Source organism: Pyrus communis, chromosome 1 (genome assembly GCF_041283825.1).
Source record: "Pyrus communis isolate YQ-2024b chromosome 1, ASM4128382v1, whole genome shotgun sequence".
NCBI classification, from domain to species: Eukaryota; Viridiplantae; Streptophyta; class Magnoliopsida; order Rosales; family Rosaceae; genus Pyrus; species Pyrus communis.
In genome coordinates this window covers 387652-406474 of record NC_142565.1, presented here as the reverse complement: position 1 = coordinate 406474, position 18823 = coordinate 387652, and the positions used below count along the sequence as shown (strand labels likewise).

General features: G+C 39.0%; 4 protein-coding genes and 1 pseudogene across 5 annotated transcripts; 3 read left to right on the top strand and 2 right to left on the bottom strand.

Annotated features, from left to right (window-relative positions):
• Window positions 1–95: 95 nt before the first annotated feature.
• LOC137720355 (large ribosomal subunit protein eL13z) lies at window positions 96–2134 on the bottom strand. The gene is made up of 5 exons (XM_068459415.2): window positions 1979–2134; window positions 1412–1527; window positions 1159–1292; window positions 614–772; window positions 96–515 (listed from the first exon to the last, which is right to left on the bottom strand). The coding sequence occupies exons 2-5, from the start codon at window positions 1518–1520 to the stop codon at window positions 294–296; spliced, it is 624 nt and encodes a 207-aa protein (XP_068315516.1). The 5' UTR covers window positions 1521–1527; window positions 1979–2134; the 3' UTR covers window positions 96–293.
• Window positions 2135–2643: 509 nt separating this feature from the next.
• LOC137721023 (protein LEAD-SENSITIVE 1-like) lies at window positions 2644–3598 on the top strand. The gene is made up of 2 exons (XM_088700408.1): window positions 2644–2771; window positions 2962–3598. Exons 1-2 carry the CDS (start codon window positions 2678–2680, stop codon window positions 3510–3512), a joined length of 645 nt encoding a protein of 214 aa, XP_088556534.1. The 5' UTR covers window positions 2644–2677; the 3' UTR covers window positions 3513–3598.
• Window positions 3599–5558: 1960 nt separating this feature from the next.
• Window positions 5559–6590, top strand: LOC148698914 (protein LEAD-SENSITIVE 1-like). Its single transcript, XM_088690397.1, has 2 exons — window positions 5559–5742; window positions 5936–6590. The coding sequence occupies exons 1-2, from the start codon at window positions 5649–5651 to the stop codon at window positions 6484–6486; spliced, it is 645 nt and encodes a 214-aa protein (XP_088546523.1). The 5' UTR covers window positions 5559–5648; the 3' UTR covers window positions 6487–6590.
• A 3824-nt stretch (window positions 6591–10414) lies between these two features.
• On the top strand, window positions 10415–13154 carry LOC137721439 (uncharacterized; annotated as a pseudogene). The gene is made up of 5 exons (XR_015960392.1): window positions 10415–11730; window positions 11832–11984; window positions 12114–12185; window positions 12310–12505; window positions 12632–13154. The product of XR_015960392.1 is annotated as an uncharacterized LOC137721439 (transcript).
• A 2681-nt stretch (window positions 13155–15835) lies between these two features.
• LOC137721372 (late embryogenesis abundant protein At5g17165) lies at window positions 15836–18577 on the bottom strand. Its single transcript, XM_068460466.2, has 2 exons — window positions 18333–18577; window positions 15836–16353 (listed from the first exon to the last, which is right to left on the bottom strand). Exons 1-2 carry the CDS (start codon window positions 18434–18436, stop codon window positions 16077–16079), a joined length of 381 nt encoding a protein of 126 aa, XP_068316567.1. The 5' UTR covers window positions 18437–18577; the 3' UTR covers window positions 15836–16076.
• Between the last annotated feature and the right edge of the window lie 246 nt (window positions 18578–18823).

The following is an 18823-nucleotide window of genomic DNA, read 5'->3' as shown; positions in this document are numbered from 1 at the left end:
ATGAGATTGTTGAGTTTTTGCGCGCGGTTTTGCTTGCGCGTTAAGGGAATGTAAACCCTTTGCAAGCGATTCTACCATTTTGTGAGTCCACATCATTCGAAATCAAATGCATCATAAAACACAATATGATGCGGCAAATCACAAAACCCAAAATGATACAAAAATACAGAGCCATGGCAGCATCTCGCTAACTTGGATTAAGCTTACAAACTCTGAAATTGATGTGTTCATGAAACAAGTCCGGCAGTAAACGGATGAAAACCTAAACAAAAATCCTTCCAAAATCGAGCTCTCTACTTCTTCTCTTCCTTCTCGGCCTCTGCTGCCTTCTTGAGCCTGGCACCAACATGGCGTTGGTTCATCCTCTCCACACGTAGTTTGTCATAAGCCTTGAATGATTTCAGCTCATCAGTAATCTTCACAAGCTCAACCGTAGGCTTCTCACGTGCAATTGGAAGGTAGGGAGCTTGGAGCTGGGTGGCGTTGGCAAGCTCCTCTGCAGAAGAATCACCAGCCTGTAGCCGAAAAAAAAAACGTACTTATGCAGATAAGATACCATGCCCACAGAAAATCAAGTTTCTTAAACTACTCTACATCAACCACTTAACATCACCTTGATATGCTTAGCGCGCCTTGGGAAGACCACTAATTTGGCCTTGTATGTCTTCAGACGCTGAACATTAGCTTGAAGACCCTCCAGAGAACGATTCTTCCTACGATGATCAACAGAAATTCCAATGGTAGGTGCAAGTTTCTTTGGAATTCCAGCAGACTGGTAAGCAAACAAGGTAAACAACTTGTTAAAATCATCACATAAAAGCGCATGGGTGGAAGCCAGAAGCAAGATAAAGCTGATCAACAATTCCAAATTTAAGACCATGTTTATATTTTTATGGAATCTGGCGAGCTGCTCAAAACTGAAAAACAATTGTATTTTATTTATCATTATAACGCTTCCTCCGGTAATCAACTTCAATAAACTCATAAAATACAAGCTGGATGAGTTCCAACTCTAATTCCGAAGCAAAAATATAAATGAAGGAAATGAAGCACTATGTCAAAGATTTACGTAGAACACGCATACCATAATCAGAATCTATGAGTAAATAACACTAATTCCAAAAAGTTTAAGCATTGACGAAAAACAACCCAACTTGCCTTCAATTCTTCAAGAGTAAAGCCTCTACCAGCTCTCACTTTCATGTTATACTTCAGAGTCTGTCCGTGTACAATGGGACGGAGGGGACCAGTGGTTGGACGAGGGAAGATTTTCACAGCCTTCTTCTGGCGAGCTGATGATATTTCAAAACAGTCGAGTCAGTCGAACTACAAATTATCGTTTGTGAAATAATAGTGCACGTAAAGCTAAGAAACAAGAAAAGAGGTGATAAAAACGACTACTTTAACTCACCAGTTCTCCTCCGGGTCTTCCTAGCAGGTTGGTTAAACCAGGTCTTGACATAGTTCTGCCAATGCTTCCTGAAGTGAGAGCTCGGGATAACGTTGTTGTGCTTCACCATGGCTTACCTATGAGGTAATCGAATCGCATAATTCAGAATTCCAAATGCACAAATAACACAACAAATACCGAATTCCAAATGCACAAATAACAATCATCTCCCTGGATCAATCCCAAATAATAAAAAACCTCAAAAATAAGAATCATACAGTTCATCTTTCTCAAAAAAAAAAAAAAAAATCATAAAGTTCAGAAAACGCAATACATTGCTAGCAGAAAAAGAATCCAGCACACGATAATTATTCCAATCCGATAAAAAACTCAGCGACCAAAATGATACAAAACCAGATTAAGAAAAATCCACAGCATATCAGAAGCAATAAAACCCTAGAAATCTAAGCATAAGCACATTTAAACGCCTAAATCTTCGGTTTTGGAGACCAAAAAACATGAGACGAAGAAAACAATGAAATGAGAAACATTAATCGAAGATTTCTACAGAAAAACAGAGAGGGAAACCTAAAATCGGAGTTCGCGATGAAATGCTCTCTTACTCCCTCTACCCGCGCGGCCTCAACGACAGGTGCGAGCTAGGGTTTATGATAGATAGCAGAAAACCCGAGTGTGTCTTTCGTATTGGGTCGGAAGTTTTGGGCCTCGTCTTCTCCCACCTTCTGTTTCGTTCTTAGTTCAACCGGGCCCCTGTAGGCCGAGCACATCATACGGCTTGTTCATTCTTGGCTTATTTTTAATTACGCCTCCTAAAATTCTACTTTGATCTCATTTTGTCTCTAGTAACTTAAAAGTCACCATCTTAGTCCTTGAAACTCAAAAAAATTTTCAATTTGATTTGTAGACTCTCTTTTCTTCTTAAAACTTATATGTCGCATCTTGAAACATATGTGAGACCCAATACCCAATAAAACTATACCACATGTGCAACATGATTATAATTTTCCATTATATGTTAACATTCAACAATCAGAAAATCTTAATTTTAAAAGAAGAGAAACATGAAAAAGAAATTGATTAGCCTGGATATTCCAACCAAATGTGTCAATGACTAATATCCGACATGATGCCAAACAACGCGTAGTTGAATATTCCAACGCGTAGTTGAATATTGCAACGCGTAGTTCAATTTAACTGCAGATAATTGGAGTGTTGAATGCTAACCTAGAGAGAGAGAGAGAGAGAGAGAGAGAGAGAGAGAGAGAGATGGGTCTATTGTCAAACAGGATTTCCAGGGAGGAGCTCCAGCCGGGAGATCACATTTATGCTTATAGAAAAGCGCATGCATACTCCCACCACGGTGATTATTTAATTACAAAAAAAATAAAAATTTTGCATTCTTTTTCTCTTTTTACACGCTTTCATTTATTTATGTGCCTTGAATTTGCTTGATTTATTCAATCCAAATAACAAAAATTTATAGATATATGCATAAATCCCACTTTAAGCATATGTGTATATATATTTATGGCATGGTTGCATGCATGCAGGCATATACGTGGGGGAAGGTAGGGTTATTCATTTCGTTAAAACAAAGGGAAAAGGGAAAACAAGTAGTAAGAGAAAGCCTCCATGCAGCGACTGCAAGAACGACCCAAACACGGCACGCGGAGTGCTAAAAACCTGCGTCGATTGCTTCCTGAAAGGTCACGGCCTTTTTCGATTCGAATACAACGTGTCTCACGATCGCTTCAATATCAAAAACAAGGGGACTTGCAGCACTGAGAGTTGTTATCCGGGAGGCGAAACGGTTCGTCGTGCCTCAGAGATTTTCGACAAGGATCCGAATCATGGGACGGGTTTCGGTGAATATGATTTGCTTAAAAACAACTGCGAGGACTTTGCCAGCTATTGCAAAAGAGGCACGAACGTGAGCGAGCAGGTTGTGAGGGTTTCGTCTGTGGGGAATAGTTTTGCAGATTCATCAAATAGTAGTTGTACTAGTAGTGCTGCTTCTCCAACCGGAATTGATGATGCTGCCACTTCCAAGACTGCTTTTCTTATTTCCAAGGCTACTTCTTTCTTTTCTTCTGTGTCTTGATTCTGTTAGACCGTGTCATGTAATTTCCTTTTTAGATATACTCAGTCAACAACTCTTATCCAATAGAAATGACTAGAAATTGAGCCCGCGCGATGCCCCAGGTTTTAAAATTGTGTTAAATGTGTGAAATATATAAAAATATATTCTCATCCATTTCACTATATATTTACATGCTAATGTTCAACAAAGAAAAAAACCAGTCTACAAAACTACGCATAACAGCCTTAGTTGATCTGTCTTTCTAAGATATCAACAACCAATTACGAAATAAAGCATATATCTCGTTATTCAAACAAAACTAAATTATTGGTCATACCCTCACAGCTAGAACCCTAATCTCATAAGTGTGACATATAATGCAGGCAAAGCCCAGCCATGTCCCAGTTCTGAAACTCCTCAATAAAAGCACTGCATGGTTCACCATTGGACATTAGTCAAAAACCAAGGTTAAATCTGGTGCAACAACAAAGATATACAGTAAAATTAACTGGGTTAGTTTGTGGATATGCAACCCGAAATTAACCTAATAAAAATAGCACTTGAATCAAATGCTTAAACAAAAGCAGATGTTAAACATGAGAAAAAAATTACATGGAAAAGAAAACAATGTTAAATATCCTAGGTGCTCCATTTATAATTATTCTCTATTTCTATATATTTAAACTACCAATTATCTACACAAATATTTCATTTCCTTGCAACTACCACAACTATATACAAAACATATTTGATAGAGCACATAGCTTTGACTACATTTTATTGATTAGCCTGGAGCACCCAAACCAAACTCAAATAAGAAATTAACAGGTTTAAGGCAATTTGGAGCGACTTTTGAGTTTTATAAAGACAATTTTTGAGTTTCAAGGGCAAAATGGGATCAAAATCGAGTTTCAGATGGCAAAATGGGACTAAAGTCGAGTTCTAGGAGGCAAAGTGGAGCGAATTTTGAAAGAAGCAAAGTGAAATTACAATAAAGTTCTAGAAGGCGTAACTAAAAATAAGCATTTTTTTTTATTGAAGCATACGGCTAGTTATTTTTTTATAAGCTTCCTTCTAGTTATTGTTGTGTTCATATCGTTTTCATATTATACTCGTTATCTTAATAAGCCATATTGTATTAAATTTGTTACCTTAACTAGTTCTTAATAGGTGACCTGATAACCACCCGATTTGTTAACCATCGTATCCATTTATGTCAGGTTAATGGGTTATGTAAGAAGTTGTCATGCCTAATGTCTAGGTCTGACAAATAACATTTTATTGAGTTCTTAACGGGTGACCCAATCACAACCTGACTCATTAACGAGTTGACTCAAAGTCTGTTATTTTCGTGTTATGCTATGTTGAGTGTTAATGGGTTGTGCAATGTTATGTCGAGTGTTAATGGGTTCTTAATGGGTGACTCAATCACGACCTGACTCGTTAACGGGTTGACTCAAAGTCTGTTATTTTCGTTTTATGATATGTCAAGTGTTAATGGGTCGTGCAATGTTATGTCGAGTGTTAATGGGTTGTGCAAAAAAATTGCCTAGTCTAAAATTTAGGCTTTATAGTTATTGAAGAAAGTTGGGGTTTGAAGTTCCACCATTAAATCAATTGGCAATATGGGAATGAGCTCAACTTACTTATAAACCCCAACAAGGTCTCTCTTCTCATTAACATAAAATTCATTTTTAACAGTTAGGATCAGTTACAGCCCACAAAAGAAAGTAATATGTTGGTCAAAAGTTGATTTTTTTTTTTTTTTTTTTTTTTTGGTCTTGAGTGTATTAAAACTACATAAAAACAGGCAGGTAGTTGAATATTCGACATGATGAAAAACAACGCGTGGTTGAATATTCCAACCAAGTGTGAAAATCTAGAGAAGATCAAGTCGTGGGTGAGCTGCTTGTAACTAGGGCTAAGTCGATGTTGAAGGTGGCAAGCTGTGAGAAACATGAACCATTTCGTTTTCTTCTAAAAAAGTCTTTAGTGGACTGGGGGTGGATACGATGCGCATATATATATGTTAACTTGAGTGAGGGGATCTTCAATTTAACTGCAGATAATTGGAGTGCTGAATGCTAACCTAGAGAGAGAGAGAGAGAGAGAGAGAGAGAGAGAGAGAGAGAGAGAGAGAGAGAGAGAGAGAGAGAGATGAATCTATTGTCAAACAGGATTTCCAGGGAGGTGCTCCAGCCGGGAGATCACATTTATGCTTATAGAAAAGCGCATACATACTCCCACCATGGTGATTATTTAATTACAAAATAAAAATAAAAATTTTGCATTCCTTTTTCTCTTTTTACATGCTCATTTATTTGTGTGCCTTGAATTTGCTTGATTTATTCAATCCAAATAACAAAAATTTACAGATATATGCATAAATCCCACTTTAAGCATATGTGTATATATATATTTATGGCATGGTTGCATGCATGCAGGCATATACGTGGGGGAAGGTAGGGTTATTCATTTTGTTAAAACAAAGGGAAAAGGGAAAACAAGTAGTAAGAGAAAGCCTCCATGCAGCGACTGCAAGAACGACCCAAACACGGCACGCGGAGTGCTAAAAACCTGCGTCGATTGCTTCCTGAAAGGTCACGGCCTTTTTCGATTCGAATACAACGTGTCTCACGATCGCTTCAATATCAAAAACAAGGGGACTTGCAGCACTGAGAGTTGTTATCCGGGAGGCGAAACGGTTCGTCGTGCCTCAGAGATTTTCGACAAGGATCCGACTCATGGGACGGGTTTCGGTGAATATGATTTGCTTAAAAACAACTGCGAGGACTTTGCCAGCTATTGCAAAAGAGGCACGAACGTGAGCGAGCAGGTTGTGAGGGTTTTGTCTGTGGGGAATAGTTTTGCAGATTCATCAAATAGTAGTTGTACTAGTAGTGCTGCTTCTCCAACCGGAATTGATGATGCTGCCACTTCCAAGACTGCTTTTCTTATTTCCAAGGCTACTTCTTTCTTTTCTTCTGTGTCTTGATTCTGTTAGACCGTGTCATGTAATTTCCTCTTTAGATACAAACTCTTCAGTTTGTATACTCAGTCAACAACTCTTATCCAATAGGAATGACTAGAAATTGAGCCCGCAATTGTGTTAAATGTGTGAAATATATAAAAATATATTCTCATCCATATCACTATATATTTACATGCTAATGTTCAATAAAGAAAAAACCAGTCTACAAAACTACGCATAACAGTCTTAGTTGATTTGTCTTCCCAAGATATCAACAACCAATTACGAAATAAAGCATATATCTCATTATTCAAACAAAACTAAATTATTGGTCTTACCCTCACAGCTAGAACCCTAATCTCATAAGTGTGACATATAACGCGGGCCCATGCCATGTCCCAGTTCTGAAACTCCTCAATAAAAGCACCGCATGGTTCACCATTAGACATTAGTCAAAAACCAAGGTTAAATCTGGTGCAACAACAGAGATAAATAGTAAAACGCTTTAACCAATTCATTCAACTGGAAATGGAGAGGGCAAATAGAGCATAAAAATTAACAAGCTAAGCATCTAAGTAGAAGAATGTTTGTTCAAGTTGATGCGATGAGAGTTCTACTTATATATCAGCACTAAGCAAAATTAACTGGGTTAGTTTATGGATATGCAACCCGAAATTAACACTAATAAAAATAGCACTTGAATCAAATGCTTAAACAAAAGCAGATGTTAAACATGAAAAAAAAATTACATGGAAAAGAAAACAATGTTAAATATCCTAGGTGCTTCATTTATAATTATTCTCTATTTCTATATATTTAAACTACCAATTATCTACACAAGTATTTCATTTCCTTGAAACTACCACAACTATATACAAAACATACTTGATAGAGCACTGTTTGGGCCCAAAATAATATTGTTGGGCCGAGTGTAGGTTTGTGCTCGGCCCAAAGCCGTGTCAAAATACTATGGGCTGCTTGATGATTCCGGGCCATTTAGCAGGGATGGTCGAGTCTTATCGCAAGAAGGAATAGTCCAGATAAGCAAAGAGGGTCGAGGAAGTCCTGGTGCAACTAGGATTCTCGACCAACAATGAATAAAGCCCCGAAGGGGGGTGAGTTCAAAGTCCTAATGGGAGTAGGGTTGTTCGAAGCAAAGTTGGAACGGACCAAGGACTCCCAATCCAGATAGGAGTTTAATTCGATCTCAAGGAGTTGGTGCTATAAATACAAGAAATCATGCAACAATTAAGGACCTTCAATTCAACACACAATTGCTCTGCGCAAAACCTCTCAAACAGCTTGAGATTTCTATTTTCTTTTTCTCGCCGACACACCTTCATTTTGGATAAACATCACTGTGGAGGCAACCGGCGAACACCTTCAGTTTAGATAAACAACACTGTTGCCGTAGAATCAGCCGACCGAGGAGCACCTTCAGTTTGGATAAACAGCACTGCGTCGAGGCCGACTGGTTACCTATCCAAGTCTCGGCCGAGAAGGGTTTTCGAATCCTTGTTGGAGGAGGTCATCTTATTAGCCTTTTCGGCGAAGTAAGGTGTTACGAGCTACGACATTCGGCGTACTGGACGCCGAGTGATTTTATGATCGGATACTCACAAGTGAGTTTCAGAGTTCGGCATTCTGACGGCCGAACCACCTTTACCATCAGGACATACATCACCTTTGAATATTTGTGTCCGTATAGTCTGGTGTCAATTCGACATGCTTATACTCTTACGAATATAATCACGATGACCGAATCAGGCACCGACGATTTGTGAACTTCGTAGAACTAGCAGCCTTGTCTTCAGGCTCTAGAACCCGAAGACCGAGAGTGTTCCTTCCTCGGCCGCAATTGCAAGATAAAGAAGTCAGCAACGCGCTCAATGCAACATCAACAAATTTTACTCCTCGGCCGAGCTCGGCCGACGAGTTGGCACGCCCCGCATCAACCGAAGGACGTAGTTAACTCATTAATTACTCGACCTGCGCACCACGTAGATTTTGTAATTTTTAGGATCAACAAGCATATAACTGCTTTGACTACATCATTATTAAAAAAACCATTGGGTGGGACATGCAGAGTGTTGCAATGGAAGCAAGAAGACCGAATATAGGAGTGTGGATTAAGTGTGCCATATGCTATGTCAATATCAACATTTCATTTTTACTTAAAATAGCCCCTAAGATTAAATAATAAATACAGAACTCACCAAACCACTTAGCCCAACAAAAAAATACTGAGAATAAACCTGTGTCAATATGTAGCCAAAGGAGACATAAACTATAAATAAACAATGGCTAAAAACAAAATCTCAGAGACCAAACATGCACGAACATGCAGCAAAAAGAAATGAAACATGTTGGAAATACCGACCTTAAATTGTGATTCTAACGAAAACAGCGGGGTTGATTGAACCTACCGATCATGCGCAACCCTCTCCTAAAACCAAACCAAACGCAAGGTAAGCTAAATAACAAATGACTTCATTCAAAAAATTTACAAAATTACCTCCAAATCACTAAATTAGCAGCCAGAGAACTCACCAGGAAAACCAACCTTTTTTAAGAATATGATTAGCATTCTCACCTGTCATTTCAATGTGAATTTCACACTTGGTTTCGACTCTTGTGTTGTCAACCACTTCTGTTCCAATTCTTGTATTCCAGTAACCTGTCCCAACATCTTGCAATTTAATAAATGAGCATTGTAAGATTATAGAGATGCATAGAACAGATAATGATAATGACATAGAGCTAAGCTACTTCTCCGCTTCCATAAGTCCACGTCTCCACCCAAGCCTAAACATCCCGACATTGCCCCGGTATGTGTGTCGTCCTGACCTGGAAGATTTACACAGGAAGCAGGGAAATTGATGCATAAATTGCAGACAAAATAAAAGGAACAAATTGAAAACACTAAAAGAAACTCTTTCTACATGAACTGCTTATTTGACACACCCCGACCCGGAATGTCCACTTGGACTCCAAATTGAGTTGTGCTGGCCGACACCTGGAGGGTGACGAAACCATAAAGTGTAGTGTAGTGGAAAAAAGGATGTGAATAAATTTAAACCTAAAAGTGCCTAGTCAAAAGAATGTGTGGGAGAGCGGGATTGAACTCATTTCACACTTGATGTTAGAGCATAAGACAATATAGTAAATTTTATGTAAGAATGTTGCATATATTACCCTTGACATAAATAGTCGTTACTTTCAAGTTTTCTCATGAGCGAGAATTTAAAAATAAAAAACAACAACCATGAGTGGCCATCACCACCACCACATGTCATCGCCATACGATTGTCATGCTCGCTGCCGTCTTCTCTGCCACAACATAACATGATCACTGCCACATACCCATGTCGCTACTATCATCATCATTGTCGCTGCCACTACTACTAACACATTTCCTAATTACAATGCCTTATTTATATATTAATGACAATATACACATTATATTTCATATTTAAATTTCATTGTCCTTTTCGTCACAAGAAAATTTACAAATTTTGAAAAAAAATTTGTCATTTCAAATTCTCTAGCAAGCTTAAATTTTCTCATTTAAACGTTAATTTTTTTTTTTTTGAAACCCACATTAAAGGAGTGAGGGAGTTGGGTGTGATGTCCAAAATAAATCTTTTTTTATTCCAAATCACAATAGATGTCTTTTATTTTTGGACAAACAAAATTAGATGTTGTTGGAACATGCCCTTTTGACAAGAGGGTCTCCATTTAAAAAAATAATAATAATAATGACATCTTCTTTATCATTGGATTGGCTTTAATGAAATTGTGTAGTTGAAATTAAATCACATGTCACATAATTTCATTAAAGTCAAATCCAACGATCAAGAAAGTGTCTTTATTTTTTTAGAAAAATAAGGATCCCTCTTGTTAAAGAATTCCGTTGTTGGAATATGTTTAGGACTCGATCCAAGACACCTGGTTGGGTCAGCGTCCTGTCTAACCGGTCCTATAAAAGCAAACAAAAACACTGAAATCTTTGGCGCCAATGAGAGCATGGCGATGCTGGTGCAGTCCATTTGGTGTCGCAACTCACCTTCACTTTCATCCGCAGGCAGCTTCGCAATCACTCCACTCTCTCTCTTCTGTCTGAGATGCCTCAAACACTCCGAGACGTACAATTTCCACGCCTCTTTCACTCACTCGAATCGTACCAAGAACGCGAAAGATTTCAAATTTACAGCACCCAATGACGAAAACACTTAAATTCCGAACTACCTAATTGCTCAAACGACCGGAGAGGAACTTTCCGGCAAATCATACAACAATTTGATAAGTGGGTTCTGCAGAGCGGGGCATATCGACCAGGCAATGACTGTTCTTGCAGAAATGGAAGCTCTCGGCGTCCGACCCAATTCGATGTCTTACGCTCATTTGATTGAGGGCCTCGGGAGCAATGGCAGGACTTTGGAGGCCGATGTGTTGTTTCAGGAGATGATATGTTCTGGGTTGAGGCCAAGAATCAGGGTTTACGATGTTATGCTCAGAGGGTGTTTGAAGAAAGGCCTGTTAGAACTTGCAACTAGAGTTTTGGCAGTAATGGGCGATTTGGTTGCGGAGAAAAATAAAGAGACGTATGAGATTCTTCTTGATTACTATGTCAGTTCCGGGAGGTTGGAAGATACTTGGTCAACGATTAATGAGATGAAGCGCAATCGGTTTCGGTTGAGCTCGTTTGTGTATAGCTAAGTTATTGGACTTTACAGGGACAATGGGATGTGGAAGAAGGCAATGGACATTGTTGGAGAGATAAGGGAGATGGGGATGGCATTGGATAAACAGATTTTCAACAGCATTATTGATACGTTTGGGAAATATGGTGAATTGGACGAAGCTTTGGAAGTATTTGATAAGATGAAACAAGAAGGTGTGAAGCCTGATATAATGACGTTTAATTCATTGATACGGTGGCATTGTAAGGCAGGGAATATAAGCAAGGCACTTGAGTTTTTTACAGAGGCGCAGGAACAGGGGTTGTATCCTGATCCAAAGATCTTTGTCACCGTTATCAGCCAATTGGGGGAGCAGGGGAAGTGGGATGTGATCCAGAAGACTTTTGAGAACATGAAACGCCGAGGGCATAAGAAAAGTGGGATAATTTATGCTGTTTTGGTTGATATTTATGGGCAGTATGGAAAATTTCAGGATGCTGAAGAGTGTATATTTGCCATAAAAGCTGAAGGTCTTATTCCTTCAGCTAGCATGTTTTGTGTCTTAGCAAACGCCTACGCTCAGCAGGTATTCCAATTCTCTTACATTGTTTTCATTGAATTTCATTATATCTCGAAATATATCCATATGTTGTGCAAATTACAATGTCTTTATCCTTTTTAATGCAGGGATTATGTCATCAGACAGTTAAGGTACTCCAGCTTATGGAAGCTGAGGGAATCGAACCAAACGTCATAATGCTGAATGTGCTGATCAATGCATTCGGTGTTGCTGGTAGATATTTAGAGGCGTTATCCATTTATCACCATATAAAAGAAAGTGTAAGTCTTGTTTTTGCCTGAATTTTTTCTAGTTGGGATGTCAAATATCTTGAATTTTTTCAACCAATTCAGTTTTCGTCATACCTTTCAGCTAATTTTCTAATGGTGCTGCTTTTGTTTTCTTTGAAGGGTTTTAGCCCTGTTGTGGTTACTTATACTACACTTATGAAGGCGTTTATTCGGGCAAGGAAGTTTGATAAGGTGCTATATATTCTTCAATAACTTTTAAATTCTCTAGTCTCCACTCCAACTCTCATCTCAAGAGAGAGTAGGAAGCTTGTTTTCTTTTCTGAATCTCTCAAATTGCAAGCGGTTTCTTGATCAGGTCCTGGAGATATACAAGGAAATGGAACGTGCCGGATGCACTCCGGATAGAAAGGCTAGACAGATGTTACAAGTTGCTTTAATGGTCCTTCAACAGAGGTATTGTGAATAATAGTGAATGGATTGGTTTGTGATGCAATGTGCTATGCCAGTATTGTATGGACACGGCCTATGATCCTTTCAGCAGTCCAACTATGGTGAGCCTTTTTATCTTCTCTTTCGTTTCTTTTCTTGTTCACTTTACGTTTCAGACTCCTAGACTCCTACTCGTATGGGTTTATACCAGATTGACCTTGATTTTGGTTTATCAAATACTTCCTCAGGCCTTACGGGATGATGGTAGTGTAAACACTTGAAGCCAGATGGGGTGTTGATTTTTGCCACATTATACTGCACAACTGACAATCGCAACGGGCAATAAGAGCACGTATGTTGTATAGATAATGAAACATGCTTCAGGTTTAGCCGTTGGAATCGTGGACAACACCGGGGATGTGCAACACGAAAGCACTCAGCTTCAGACTTGAGAGGACGAGTCGCTTTCATGAGCTACCAACTTGGTTCCTGTGCAGCATTGGTGTGGAAGAATTGGGCTTTCGAAGTGCTGCAACTCAAACAGTATTCCGTTCCGTACATAGAATGAATTGGAAAAGTTGGCGTTTCAAAGTGCCAGTTTTCAGTCCTCTCGCTATCTCAGTAATGAGATGTATAACTTTGCCGACATTATATTGTCACCCTGAGACTTACAGCTCTTGTAATATAATTTTAATATTTATTATTTGTGAGCAATATGGAAGCTTTGGAGATTGGAGATACATTGAAATGAACATTTTACGTTTCTTCTTACGTGGGTGGCTTTTATTTTATTTTATTTTATTTTTTTGGGGACAAGAATCGATATAGTAGTATTTTATTAATCAATAAAACTAAATACAAAAGAGTTAATTGGGTATATTGCATCAGTGATCAATAATTTGGTCGGGGAGTGAATTTGCACTGATACACAAATTGAGTAAAACCCATTTATGGCAACACAAGTACAACAACCCAATCGGCAAAGTACAAATTCCGTAAAAAACTATAATAGACGCAACAGATCTATACTGGCGTACACATCAGTGTAAATGAGATTGTAAATGTGAAACACTCATCTTGGCCGAAAAGGAAATGAGATTCTAAATTTTTATTTTACGGTTTTGTCCTTAATATTAGATCATTTGTCCTTAATATTAAATGAGATTTATATCATATCACATGGTATGACACAACCGTCACATCGTGGTATGCCAAAAATATCGTTGTTGATCCCAATATGACAATCGTCACGAATTGTCAACAAAATGCATATGATGACACGACATGTATTTTGTCAACAATTCGCGACGCTTATCATGGTGTGCCACGATGCGAGAATTAGTGTGTCAAGATAAGTCATGGCTATGCTAATACTCGCATTGTGGCATGCTGGTGGTGAAGCATGACGTGGATAGGTTACTTCATGTCGTGTTTATTCTATCACCCTAGAAACTCTGCCTACCTTGCCATTCAAGAAATTAAAAAGCTCAACGCGAAAGATGACGGAGATGACGGGGATGTCGATGATGAATCAATTCAACGAGGAGTATCCGAAGACAATGGAGGAGCAGGGGGCTCATTACCGCCCATTAAACTACCTTTGTAACTACCCAATGGAACCTATCACGCGGTTTCTTCAGTACCTTTCCTCTCTCTGCTTTCAGAAAAAAACTAAACCCTCCTAGCCGCCGTTCCTTGCTCTGGTTTGTGATCAGCGGCAACCCGACTCACCTCTTTCTATCCGTTCTTCCTTCTTTCTCTTCCTTCTCCACCCTCTGCTTCTTCCTCTTTCCCCATCTCTCCACCATCCTTCCCACCTTTTTCTAGCCCTCCTTCCCTCTTTCCCATCTATCTTCACTCTTTGCATCTTCCCTTTCCCCTTCTTTCCTTCATCTTTCCCCCATCTTTCCACTCGATTAGATTTTTATTTTCTGAAATTTTTTTCTCTTTTGGTTTTTGTTTGAACTTTGTCTCAATTCCCATGAGTTGGTCTCAGATCTGGACCTTCATGGCCCTCTCCGGCTTTGATGCTACTGTACATCATGCGTCCTTTGCTAGAGTTTGAATAGAAAATGTGGGGTATTGTTGGAAACCTGTGTTACCTGTGTTATGTGGGACTGCCAGTCCCACATTGCCCATACACCATCTACAACAACTCTTTATAAGTGAGTTCACTCACTTATAGTTTGAATTGAATTGGGCCAAAGCCATGGACCTTGGGCCTTAGACTTGGAGAGTTTGGGTGTATATATTAAATGTCAAAGATGGGCCTTGAGCCTTGGGGCTCTTGGGCTCGGATGGACGAAAAACACAAGTTACGTTTTTGATTTTTTGGATTAAGTTTTCCCGAAACAGTTTCATTCAGTTTTTAAATTGAATGAACAGTTGCATTCGGTTTTCTTTTTAACAAAAACTGATAAGCATGAACGGTTGGGGAAGTTTATATGATGCCATTATATATATGGTTTGCATTACAGAAACAGATTTCAATTCACATAACCATTCCTCTATTTTTCCGCTGAGAACAACACAACCAATTCGCCAAGAATCCAAGTTCTAGTGCAAGAACTTGGATTAGATAGTTGTATCCTGCAAGATAGACGTCCAAGGACTGCTGCACTGGTGTAGGGACGAATTTCTGTCTTAGGAGATTGCTTTTGCAAGCCTCTATCTGCAAGAAACAAGTCAGTGATTTGTGTGTTTATATATAATCTCATTAAGTGTTTATGTTCTAATATATTGTGTTTGTAGTTGATCTTTTACATTTGAAATAAAACTGTGCAAATTGTTATATAATATACACTTGACGTTTGATTGGTTCTAACATCCTTTACCATTGGCCTCTGCCACTCGGCCTGGGTGCTTCTCCTTGGGTGTTGGGTGGTTGTTGAAGTACTCTTTGCACTATTTGGTGGAATTATGGTACTCATTATGCGAGTGTCTCACTCACCCACATTTTCCGTTGATCCAGTTGTTCCGTTGGTTCTTTCTCTTGTTCGTGGTGGTGGCCTTGCAATGGAGGCACATCTGGTGGCTGTTGTTGGTTTCCTTTTCAATCTTAGTTATTATCCGGCTGGCCACTTTTAGGCTTATCTACTGTATTTTTTTTTTTTGCAGTTGGGCTTGTATGTAGGTAGAAGACTACCTTTTTCTTGTACTTACCTTTTTTTTAATTAATGGAAGTTTTTTAGTTTGATCCCAAAAAAAAAAAAAAAAAAAAAATTTAACCACCCAATGTGACTATTTTTACTAGTACTTCATTTTTGCCTTGCAAATATCAAGTTATCCAATTCAATTAAGTTATCAAATTCAACTCAATCCTAAGCTAGCGTTCTTGATTTACTGATTTAGTTGTTCACAACTGTTGTCATGTAAAGCAATTTTGTGATGAAGGAAATTGAGTTTTGCCAAATTCCACGTGGCACTAACTGATTGGCATCTTTAACAATTGATTCACAAGGCATATCCCTCTATTCACGGAAAAGATACCGTAGAAAATTAGAAATACACAGCCGTAACCATTAAGTTGCATATAATATCTAACAGAGTCAACTCCAGCTCTGCTACCAACCGGTTTTAGCACACAGAATACTACTACTTTTAGCACTTCAGCACATATATAGGCAGCCTCCGCTGCAGCACGCCTATATATTATTTATCTATAATATATATAATTCATATGTTGCCTCAGAGTTAGGGAAGGTGAGGCTTCTCCAAGTCCTCGATGCTGGTAGGGCGAAACCACGCCTTCTGCTCTAGCACCGAGGATCCCTCCCCACCATCGCCCGGGGAGGAGCCGTCCTCCCTGCCCGCAGAAGATGTGTGTTCAGCTTCAGGCCCGAAAACCCCCGTGTCTGGGTGGGGAGCCCAGTACTTGTCCGGTTGGGGCGGGATCACATCATCTGGAACAAAGCTGGCTTGAGTTTGTTCCTCTGGGTTCTTGTCATAGGTCGAGGTGTGAGCAGCCCTCCTGAATATCAATACATACAAGGGACACGATCAATTATATATACATACAAGAGGGTATTTAAATTTAGTTAGGCCAAACTTAATTGAGATGGTAGATGAGTACGTCTGGATGCTAATATTTCTACGAAAAAAGAAAAGTAAAAGTAAAAGCACTTATTTGTCTTAAGACATTATTTCTTCCCTACCACAAATAGTGCAGCTTAAGCTAGCCATGTTTAAAAGATGGGGACAGACAACACATTCACATCAAGCATGGGAACGAACTTTACCGCCAATGCCCTATCTAGCTAGTTATTTTCAACTTTTGTACTCTTTACCTGGTTTTATCTTAATTAGATTCCCTAATGGCCAAAGCATAAAGGGATTTGTTTAAGGGTAGGTATCGATGCCAACCACGTGACTTTACACCAGATGGTGTCACCCAACATGTTACCTACTAGTAGATAATGACCAGCAACTGACCCAACAATTTTTCTATTCCAAAACTAATACTGTATGGTATGGCATTTCTCACAAAGAACTTCGCCGGCCTATTGTCCTGAAGCAGGCAAGTGTGTCTATGGTCATTCATCCGAATTAAGTAATATGACTAATTATAAACCAAATATCTGACCAAAGAAAATAAAAAATCTTCAGTCAAAGTAAGCGGATTACTAGTATTAATGTTAACAGGCGACAAGTATGGTACCGTGGACGGTGGAGTCTCACGGTTCCGTTATTGTTATACCAAAAACACTCGGTCCAAAACATGTATGTATCTATGAACATGAGTAGAAAACAAAAGATAATCAAACCCAGAAACAAAAACAAAAACAGATTACCGTCATACAATTGGATGCATCTCAAGAACAATGAAATAAAAACGAACTGAAAACCATGCTATTAGACGGACCATTCCAAGATTATAAATCTGAAACTGCAAATGCAAGGCACCTAAAAATTTATCTAGTTCTTATCTGAAGTTGATATTTCACTAAAAGAATCTTGCCACGAAAATGACACTAGATTTTAGGCACATCCACATCCACATCTATCGCTATTGAAAGGTTTACTGCCATATATATGTCTGAAAAAACAAAACCACCCTAAGATATAAATCCGCAAAAGATCTAAGGATTCCGAAATATGATCATCACCATGGTTTACTCCAAAAACAAAACCATAAACGTAATTATGTTGCCTAATTACCAAAAGTAACATCCTTTCTTTCTATTTTTTCTTCCTCAATTCTCTTATTTATTTATTATATCATGATATGGTGGACAATTGTCCAATGAGGATCCTAGTCAGTGGCAGCATGTCCTTATCCGAACCCCGCACCCAGCGAGTACTACGGCTAACAGGCCCTTGGTTGTTGGTACGAAAATGCCCATATTTATTATTTAATTTTGTTTCTAAATTTTATCTTTCCTTCCCTTAAAAAAGATAGTCATAAAAAGTAAAACATCGATTAAAACGAAGCTGACTGAAATGGAGCGAAAATCCTAAGGTGCTCCGGAGTATTCTATTCTTCGGAATTTTTAACAGTTAGATCTTGGTCATTGTATCTTTCACGAATCTAACGGAGTATACTACAAAATCCCGAAATGGAATTACAAAATTTGATAAGCTCTGCATCAAAATGTCAACCATATTATGCATCAGGTGTGGCAGCGAAAAGAAAGCAAAGAATTTAAACAGAGAAAGCGATCCATTCAGAGCAAAAGCTCACACCACGATCACACAAAAGGAAGGACAGATTCCAAAAGTCACTATTATCTAATAATTTATTCCTGTTCAGTAAGTTTCAACTATTTTTTTCCATAAATTAAAGCAAAATTTCCAACCGAGAAACCACCACCGAAGCAACTCAGATGATCAGATCGCAGCTCCTCTAACATGAAATTATTAACTACTTAAATTGATCATCACATAATTAATAGATCAGAAATTAAACGCAAATACACGCGAAAAAGCTCGAATCAAATGCAAAATCGATACCTGAGAGTGAGAGCAGAGAGCTGAGCTGAATCGCGCGCTCGGATCTCGTTGATAAGTCGCTTCCCCAAGCTCGCGATACCTCGACTGCTCGAATTGGCGGCCATACAGTAAAAGACTAGTGTAGAGAGATAGAGAGAGAAGAGAGAAAGAGTGTGTGTGTGTGTGTGGAGAGAGAAAGCTGAGAGAGAGAGAGAGAGAGAGAGCGAACGTGCGATGGTTGGCCTTTTGGTGTAAAATGATTTGGTTGATGAGTCAGTTTTATACAGTGGAAGGTGGTGTCTGATGTTTTACATCCACCTGCCCCAGCTGGCTTTCTTCTTTGCAGTTTGTACCGCCACCTACACGGCCCCGTACTCTTCGCTGGTACCAAGCGACGCCGTTTCTAGTTTTGGGGGTTGGGTTTGTTTTACGCGTCCGTGACACGGACTTCTTGGAATGTTCTCGTTTTAATGCCTTAGCGACATTATTGGCGGCGTTTGTTATGCGGTGGC

What these genes read in the sequence shown, in the direction of transcription:
- LOC137720355 (XM_068459415.2), bottom strand. Translation starts at nt 1,520, where the DNA reads ATGGTGAAGCACAACAACGTTATCCCGAGCTCTCACTTCAGGAAGCAT. An exon ending in GAAGACCCGGAGGAGAACTG is followed by an intron (nt 1,293 to 1,411) that starts GTGAGTTAAAGT and finishes AAATATCATCAG; the next exon opens with CTCGCCAGAAGAAGGCTGTG. An exon ending in GGCGCGCTAAGCATATCAAG is followed by an intron (nt 516 to 613) that starts GTGATGTTAAGT and finishes TTTCGGCTACAG; the next exon opens with GCTGGTGATTCTTCTGCAGA.
- LOC137721023 (XM_088700408.1), top strand. Translation starts at nt 2,678, where the DNA reads ATGGGTCTATTGTCAAACAGGATTTCCAGGGAGGAGCTCCAGCCGGGA. An exon ending in GCATGCATACTCCCACCACG is followed by an intron (nt 2,772 to 2,961) that starts GTGATTATTTAA and finishes GCATGCATGCAG; the next exon opens with GCATATACGTGGGGGAAGGT.
- LOC148698914 (XM_088690397.1), top strand. Translation starts at nt 5,649, where the DNA reads ATGAATCTATTGTCAAACAGGATTTCCAGGGAGGTGCTCCAGCCGGGA. An exon ending in GCATACATACTCCCACCATG is followed by an intron (nt 5,743 to 5,935) that starts GTGATTATTTAA and finishes GCATGCATGCAG; the next exon opens with GCATATACGTGGGGGAAGGT.
- LOC137721372 (XM_068460466.2), bottom strand. Translation starts at nt 18,436, where the DNA reads ATGGCCGCCAATTCGAGCAGTCGAGGTATCGCGAGCTTGGGGAAGCGA. An exon ending in CTCTCTGCTCTCACTCTCAG is followed by an intron (nt 16,354 to 18,332) that starts GTATCGATTTTG and finishes ATTGATATTCAG; the next exon opens with GAGGGCTGCTCACACCTCGA.